General features: G+C 27.7%; 1 protein-coding gene across 1 annotated transcript; it reads right to left on the bottom strand.

The window, feature by feature from the left end:
• Window positions 1-8,766: 8,766 nt before the first annotated feature.
• On the bottom strand, window positions 8,767-9,510 carry LOC114195124 (zinc finger protein 10-like). The gene has a single exon (XM_028085515.1). The coding sequence runs from the start codon at window positions 9,508-9,510 to the stop codon at window positions 8,767-8,769; it is 744 nt and encodes a 247-aa protein (XP_027941316.1).
• Between the last annotated feature and the right edge of the window lie 303 nt (window positions 9,511-9,813).

Genomic DNA, 9,813 nt, shown 5'->3' with positions numbered 1-9,813 from the left:
CCAAAACGAAACACTGATTGAAACCGTGTAAATGCTTTCACTAGCAAATTCTTCTTCGATTGTCGAGAAGAAAAGATCGAAAATTAGAAGACAGTGGAGAACGCTATTATTGCTCTGGTGAGATACGATACACGAAACGCACGTTCAATTGAGATTGGTTTGGGGGAGAAGGTTTTGTAGAGAGGGAAGAGCAACCGGGCAGGCACGTGGGGGCCACACAGCTGCCCGTCACCGTCACGGGCATCACCCGACACGTACAGTTGGAATGACGTCGAACCATTTAATACCCACATGCAATCCCAACCCTTGATCGTATCCTCTCCTCCCTCTGATTCCTACACGTGGTCCTGTCCTTTGTCGCTCTACACGTGGACCAATGAGAACTCCCCACGCTAGGACCAAACTTGTTCCTTTTCTGACACGCATATGGTCCTTTACACCCTCTCTCTCACACACCCGCTCAATTTTTCTCCTTCGCATTTTTTCTCTCTTTTAGGTGTCACCCCTGATGATGCTACCACGTGGCGACATCGTAGAATATGAGATTCTTGTCTGATTCTCTCATCTCCCATCGTTGACGCCTCCAGTCTTGATTCATGCTTTTTTCTTTTCAAATCTTTTCTATTTTAATTCAAGTTCCTTTCATCGTATTATAAATACAAAATATCTCTCTACTTTTTTAATCGCTCACTAATATCTATTACTATAAAACATAGATTTTTCACAATTCTTAGATATTTTTTTTTTACAGAACATCGTAAATAAGTTATCAATTGAAACAAAATTTAAAAATATATTTATTCCATTTTCAACACATCAAAATGCCTTTTCTTTTTAATAAATGTATTATTTGTAACTTGTCGTATGTTTTATTAATCTTAAACTTTTGATTATTAATTTTATGTATTTAAAAATCGATATACTAAATTTGAAGTTTGTAACCATCAGATTATTTTCTAAGAAAAATACATCACACTTACATATATTAATATATACAAATATTTATAAAATTTTAAGATTATAGGATACTCTAATTATTTTATTTTTAACAAAACTTGTGTAGTTATAAAATAAACAAGAGTAGAAACGTCTGAGGAAAATGTAAACAAAAATTCTATCCATTCATTTATTATTATAGATTTTAAGCATTTATCAATTATTGCATGTTCTTATCAACAGGACATTTAGGTTCCTTTCAATTATTTTTTAGGTTTTTGTTTGTTGAAGAGTAAAACATATCGGAAGAAAATAAAATAAAATAAAATTACGTGGAAAAAATAAATACATTTTTCTCGTTCTGTTTTTTCGCTTTAACTAAATTATTTTCATTTTTCTTCGTATTATTTGCTCTTAACTGAGTAAAAATTTAACGATGAATGAATTTTGACAGAAAAATAATTAAGCCTGATATTAAAATGATGAAAAGTTGATAGAAGTTATGGTTGAAATAAATGTAAAAAGTGGAGGAGTTAAAGGTAGTGAATGTGTGTGATGCGTGGGTTGGCGTTGGTTCCATTTGTCGAATGAAAAGGTTGTAAGTAAGAATGAGAAAGAGAACACGTGTAGGATTGCATGTGAAACATGATTGACCCTTGCACCAATACCTTAGCTTCCTCATATTATTAAGAGGACGCGTGTCCAATACTTAGGTACATTCCAAACAACCATCTTTCTTCTTCTACTTCTCCTTTCACACCTTCACCTTTTTATTTAATTCAAAACAATTATCCAGGAAAATAAAAATCACCATTTGTTTTTTACATCAAAGACTACAGAAACAGTTTGCTATTAAATAATTCAAGATATTTTACTTAAAAAATAATTTATGAATGTGGACGACTTGAAAAGAAACTCATACAAACAGACAAACAAATTTATAAAAAAAAAAAACATTACATACGGTAGTAGAACAAATACAATTTGTACATGTATTTCTCAACAATATCATTAAAAAATAATTAATATCTTTTTGAGATAATATATTTTTGTTTCTTTACATGGCCGAAACAATGTTCGGTTTCATTAGTAGTATTGGCACATAATTTTTTAACTTGTGCTCTTTGTACCCTATTTCGTAACTTTTTTTTAAATGGTAGTTTATGCTTCTTTAATTATATATTTTTTAATATATTTATTAATTTACAAGGTAATTTTCTATTGTATTTATACCCCTTTATTAACAAACACCTTGGGTGCATTTATAATTTGCAAATTAATGTTAGTTTTTGCCGTCTATTAGGAAAAGAAAACACGAATGATTTGTTGAAGATGATGGTTAGATGTTTGACACCTGTGACACATGTCAATTTCTGGTCCAATCAACGTGGAGGAATATCTATACAGCTGTGATTCATACATTCATTTCACAAACTCAACACAATAAACAATAACTATATCATATTATAAATTATAAAGAATATGAATATATATAAATAAAATGTCCCTGAACTATGGTTGATTTTTATAAGTGAAACCATCAAAGTCCACATATTTTATTGTTCCTGGTTGGTAATGAACATAGTTTTATGACATGATGAGTCATAAGTGTGGCAAACAGTGAAACATGAGAGCCATGAAGTGGCATACCCTTCACCATGTACGCAATAATACAACCCTAAACCTACATATATGCTACGTAAGACCATTCTTTGGCATATTCTGGACTTTCAAATGTTCTTTTAAAAAGGTAGATGATAATAAGAACTCTTTTGGAAGTTTTTCAGTTTAAAAATACTTAAATAAGATTATGAGTTATGAAAATAATAAATTATATTTTAACTTACAAAGACTATACTTGTATTCAAAATATCAATAGAATATAATTTATTTTTAAAATTTAAAAACTAAAATATATTAAAATTAGAAACGAATTTCAATAAAAATTGAGGAACATGATTTGATTGTATAGAGTGTGGTTTTGGTATTCTTTAGGGTGGTGTGATTTTTGGGGAAGCTAAAAACATTGCGGGTGGGACACTTGACATTGCAATTTCCTACGAAGCTCAATGTTTGCCACGAAAGCCATGAAGTTATAATCTTGTGTCGTTTATGGCCGAACTAAAACATTGTGACTCACTTGCCTCTGCAATTTCCGACGAAGCTCAATTTGTGCCACGAGATGGCTATTACGTACACGTGTGATATACTCTTCTTTTGCTATTTATTCTTTTTTTTTAAGTGTTTATTCTTTGATTTTATCAGTAAGAAGTATGGAAAATATTCTTAATGGCCCACATCTAAGCCCATGAATGCAATTCTCAATCACTTGGCCCAGAAAAAACAAGTTGAACTTCAATCACTGTGCATGCAATGCAACACCAAAAAACAGTTACATAAATAGTTGAATTTAGGTTATTCTATCAGTGAAACCCAAGTGCCAGAGGTATATCATGAAGATATCAATTAGGGTTCTTTTCCAATTAAAGTTAGAAATTTTTCGTTTTAAGTAAGTAGCTAGTAGCTAAGAATATTTTTCTTTGACTGTATTGGTGTACCTGTGACAAATATATCATCCAGAATCATTTTCCATTTAAAGTCAAAATAATATAAATAAATAGATCAATATTAATACTTCCATTATTATTGGTTGATTAATCACTTGAATTACTTGTTTGAGAAAAATGCATAATTTATTTCTTATAGATATATAATATTAAGAGTCTTCCTCAGTTAGCTTGGATAGGATTTGAACAAACTCGTCAACCAATCCACTAAAACAATATCAAGTTGAATTGGGTTGAATTTTTATCTTTTTTTTTTCATGTTAAATTTAATCACATACAATTTAGTTTCGGACATATTGGATTGAATCAAGATTTTGAAAAAAAAAAATACTTTTGTTAGAAATTGTAACTAACAATTACATAATTCGCTCTTCGTCTCATCAAATCCATCTAATCTCTTCCTCAAATTATGTTTCCAATCTAAATACTAACTAGAAAAACAAGATAAAACTATAATTGAATTAACCTACTTATTTTCTAAAAATAATAAAAAAAAGCACAATTGAGATCTGCTACATCAACCTAAATCAGGACAGAAAAACGGAAACAGAATTTAAAAACGAAAAAATGCGCAGAACTGAATTCATTAAAGCAAACCAAGATATAACTACAAAAATAAGATGAGAAAAAAAAAAGTGTTATAATGAATAGTATTTATAGCTGTGATTTGTGGAAGTTTCCTGAAGAAGCAATGGTACTGGTAATGTATTGATAGGTCCGTTTAGTTGTTTTCTTTAGACAGTGAAAAGAGTGGTAATACATAGACACACACGTGCTAGGTCTCTGGATTTCTCAGTTCTTCTCAACTCTCTGAACAACTGCTCTGAATCCACATTAATACTGCATTTTACACTTCAAGCCAAAACCATCCAAAATCTATAAAAAACAACAACTTGCTCAAATACTACGTACCATGCATCATTTACTTTACGTTAACCAGAACCAATTTAATTTAGAATTAAATTACAATATTATCATTTATTTTCTAAATCAATTTTTAAAATGTTTTAAAGTTTGGAACTTATTTTCAATGTCACATTAGTCATCAAATATACTTTTAGTTCCAAATTTTATTTTTAAAAAAACTAGAATTTGTATGCCCTAAATTTAACATACTGTAAAAAAATTTCATTAATAGTCAATTTAGATACCAATTTATAAAATAATGATTTATTAGTTACTAAAATAATTATTACAATAAATCAAAAGTTACAATTATTTGTTAAATTGGTCATTAATTAATGTTTGAGATAACTAATGTTTAGTGATTAATTTATTTTAATAACTAAATTTTAGAAGTCAACTGACTAATTATAATTTTTTATTTATAATAATGACTAAATTAGTCTAAAACTTTTAATTATTAAAATTAGTTATTAATGAGATATTTAAGAAAAACTAATAAATTTTAATTTTGTTTGTAAATTTAAAACTACAATCATATTTAATCCTATAATTAATTTTAACCATGGTTTTTAATTGTGGGTCAAAACTTTATTTCTTTTGGAAAGAATAGTTAGGTCTAATGATTGTAATGGTGATATATAGAAATATATATAATCCGAACAAAAAATGCTCTAAGCCTCTGATTTGCTGTGTTTTTTATGCATACAATGATATTACATATAAACGAATCTGCAATGATGCATGTGAAGGTAGGTAGAAGAAGGTGAATTCCCCTGGTAAGGTATACATCAATGCCTCTCACTCTCTCAAGTTGTTTCTGTTCGCAGATCGAATAGTTAAATAAAACAGCATACAAAGTTTCCGTTGAAATGAAAAGCAGAGACTGTGTCATAATAAGGTGGCTACCACTGTTTTTGAGTTACTATAATTACAACGCTCTCCATTTTCCCAAATGATGAATAAAAATGAGTAGAATATTGTAACTTTTTTATATGAAAAATCTTTTTTTACACCATTTGACGATTATATAAAAAATATTTTTTGACACTTTTGACGATTATTTAATAACTTATATAAGAGTAAAATAATATTAATAAAAATTATTTTTTATATTTTTAAAAGAAAAAGAAAGTAAATAATAATAAATAAATAAAATGATGTTAAATGTACTTTCTATCTATACCATGAAAAAGTTTAACAGCTATCCTTCCATGAGAAAAATGAGAAAAAACAAAGACAGATACGTACGTTAAGAAGGCTTGTGAAACTAGGCCATGTCACTGTGATGTTTACAACATTAATTATGTTGTACAACGATGTCTTCAATTTGAATCCGTGTGGTTAGTTGAGTTTTTGAACGCGTTAGGAAGAAAATAATGAAAAACGAAATTTTAACTCATCTTTTTTTCATTTATTTTTAATTCAGTATTTCGATCATAATTAAATTATCTATATTTTAAATTTTTTTAATAATATAACATAATAATTTAATGATGATTGAAATAATGAATTAAGAAACGGTAAGAAAAAATATATTAAAATATTATTCCGAAAATAATAGCTGAAAAAAATTCATGGAAACTTTAGGGTTATGATGAGGTGAATTAAGATTCTAATTCATTATTGTTAATTAACAATGTCAATTTTAAGGTGTTTTGATCTGATTTTTTACGTTGAAAGTGAAGAGATACGAATTTAAAGTAGAAAAAAGAAATAACTCCACGTGTTCACGTACATAATAAATAAATATAATTATGTACTATCTTTTTATCATGAAATATCGTATTTGATTTTCATCACCTTATTGAACAGTAGTATGATATTAGTATTTTTTTTTATCTAATTAGGGAATATTCACAAATAAAAAATAAAAAAATTAAAATGATACCTCAATTAATTTGATTTATTCCGTGAATGTCATTTTTATTTAAATATTTAACACACTAGTATAATCTTTTATATTTTATGAAAAATTTTCGGCTAATTTCTTGATGAAATACATAAGAAAATAACTTTTGACTATTTTTTATTTTATTTTTATTAGTAGGTAACTTACTTATGTATAATTGGTTGTCATAGAATTTTAAAATATTTCCAGTAAATTTTCATGTAAAAAAAATCACAATAATATGCGAAATAAAAATTCATAACTAATTTTCTTGCGAAAACAACTATCTAAAACTTCGTTTTTTTACTCTAAATTTAAATTTTATAAATAATTTTTGTTACTAATTTTAAATTCACAAGTAATTTTTGAAAAATTAAATTTTTACATTTATTTTTTTCCTGTAAATTTTATACATTAAATTTTATAAACAATTATTTTTCCCGTAAAATCAATTTTTTTTATTTTTTTTACTAATATTTTTACAAAAAAAGTCCACAGGATTTTCTTATAAATTATTTTAAAAAATACATAACTTTTATTTTCATATTATTTTAATTCAGGTGTAAATTTTTCAAATTGATTTTTAACTTTCACTCATTAATTTGTCACTCAAATCAGTGTCTTAATTTTGAATAAAAAGACATTTAATTAATTTAATTAGATTGTTCAAAGTAAACAAGTAAAATATTAATTCATAGTTATATTCAGTATATATAATTAAGTTGTTCAAAGCAAACTACTAAAATATTATATTAAAATTATTCTATATATATAAGTCATTCAAAATAAATTATTACAACATCAGAACAAAGTTATTATGTGTTTATAATTAATTTGTTCAAAATAATCAAATATGACATATTACATCAAAGTTATTTTGTGTATACCTAAATCGTTCTAATTAAATGACTAAATAAATGAATCTAAGGTATTCAATACATTTAACTAAAGTAGTTTAAGGTAAACAGTGAAACATCAAACCATAAATATTTGATGTAGGTAAATAAAGCAATCAAAGTTCATTGATTATACATTGACTATATGGTTGGATGAAAATGTTTCACCAAAAATAAATACAAAATTTCAACCTAAACTAGTCAAACAAAAATATTATAGTTCATATACAAAGTCAAACAAGAGTATTAAGCTAAAAAGTTCAGCTTAAAAATTTATATAAAAGCTGCAAAAATTTGACCTTATTCATCCTAAAAAAATGTAGAACTAATCGTATATTTACCTAAAACAAGTACTCTAATTTTAAGGTAAAAAGTGCATAAGCACATATAAAAAGTAATCACTTATTTTTAATACTTTCATACAGTTTATATTATATTCTGTTATAGAAAGTTGTTATTAACTTTGTACATTGGAAAATCTTTTTCAAATTTCTTAAACAAATAACTCAACTTCTAGACTTAAATTTGAAAAGAATTACCTCAAATATTTCGGTATGAATGTTTCTATTTTATAAATTTTAAGTCGAAAGAGACATGAATTCTTCCTGTGAAAGATAATAATATTTTAATTTAATTTTTTTAATTTATTTTTAACTTATATTTTTATTATCACTAAAATAATATAAAAAAATGATTTAATAAAAATGATGAGTTAAAAATAAATAAAAAAAATAAGTGAAATATCATTGTTCTGAATTGATATTGATATTGTATTTTTTTTTTTCATCATGCGTAGAAAGAACGCTTTTTCAGCAATAAAACGAGTTATTATTTTTGTAGAGATTTTATGGGGGTGGGGTTACTACTACTGTTAGTTACGTGGAATTCATGTCATGTCAATTAACTTCTAACTGTCATTTAATGTCACTTTCTTTCACTGCATCAATACCTTACACTTAATTTTTTCTTCTTTCTCCAAACTTTCACGTTACTTTATGCATCCAATCTCTACGTCTAAACTGTAAATTATTATTTGGATCAGAGACAAAAGAAAAGGATAACAATAAATCAGATTAATTTTTTAATTCCTCGCTTGATTTGTGCAAAGTTATATTTCTACAATAATTAAGGATATATTTCGATGTATAATTAAATGACAATGCAAAAATATTTTATGTTGAAATTGAGTTTAAAAAATAATATAAATTTATACAGCCAATATTCTATCAAAAAGTTATTGTAATTGTTCTTGTTTTTCTTCTCCTTCGAGTTCAAGTTCATGAAATTTAGTTTCTTTGTTTTATCATTTTATTACTTATTGAACTCATACTGATCTCAGACTAACATACAAAACAAACAGAAAAACACTATGCATTGCATGATGAAGGAAACAGGAAAAACAAAGATTGTAAAATGCAACAAAGAGATAATAGAATCAAACATTTTTCTGGCAACAAAAAATGGAGGATCAAGAAAGAAGTGACTAGGGGAACAAGGGTTACAAAGCAACACTGAGACTTAAAATGTATAATTAACTTGAAAACTTGTGCTTCTTGTATAAGTTAACAAATAACTACTCAACTTTCTGTTGTTTCCCTAGCCTGAGTTCAAGATCCAAGTCTTCGATTCTGTGATGAAGCCCCAGTGGGATTTCCACAGGTTGAAGAGCCAGGCCTTTGTCCTTTGAACATGGTCTGAGGAAAAGAGGAAGAGAACAAATGCTGTTTTTCAGTCTCTTGCAACTCATGTTTGGTCTGTCCCAACAAGGTGATGAATTTTGAGACAAACTTGTTTCAACAAAATTACCACATTCCAAGCCTCCGAAACTGTACTCCTTTTCTTGTTCTGAATTGGGAGACCCCATTTGTCGAAAGATAAATGAAGAAGAAGAGGTGTGTGAAAATTTATTTTCTTGTGAGATTGATCTGGTTGTTGAAATTGTAGTTGCTTGACTAGAATAGCTATGAGAATGAGTGATACCACAGTTTATCTGGGTGGAGAAGAGTGGTGCAGAAAAACGATGATGATTATGATTACCTAATAAGGGTTTGATGGTGTGATGGTAAAAGGGTTGATAATTGTGATGATGAGGGTTAGGGTTTTGTTTGAGCCTAGCCTTGTCCCTTCTGTGAATATTCATGTGACCCCCAAGAGCTTGTGCAGACCTGAACTCTCTCTTGCAAAAGGTGCAAGAGTAAGGTCTTGGAGGCCACATGCTAGCAGCTGCGTCTTCTGCAAAACCCCTTTCTTCCCAATTGTTCTTTCTGTCATCTCCAATAATTACTGCATTATCAACCTCTGACTGTGACTTCATCATGTGTTCTATTCCTCACAAACACTGAACACTGGTAGTGGTGAATTGAAGATGGTGATTCAGAGTAGAAAATATATATGATAATGGCTTCCTTCTACAACAGTTAACAAATTAAGCCATGAAAATATATAGCAACTGAGGAGTCTATGAGGCAAAAGAAAAGTACTAGCTGTAAAGGTTCTGAATCTTTTTTTTGGCTTTTCTAGCAGGTTATTATTACTGCTACTTCTTTTCATTATTATATTATCTATAATAATAGAAATAAAAAAGAAAATTTGTCCACATTTTAAAATATCAATTTTATTC

This window comes from Vigna unguiculata, chromosome 8 (assembly GCF_004118075.2).
Source record: "Vigna unguiculata cultivar IT97K-499-35 chromosome 8, ASM411807v1, whole genome shotgun sequence".
Classification (NCBI taxonomy): domain Eukaryota; kingdom Viridiplantae; phylum Streptophyta; class Magnoliopsida; order Fabales; family Fabaceae; genus Vigna; species Vigna unguiculata.
This window is presented reverse-complemented; position numbering and strand designations above follow the sequence as displayed.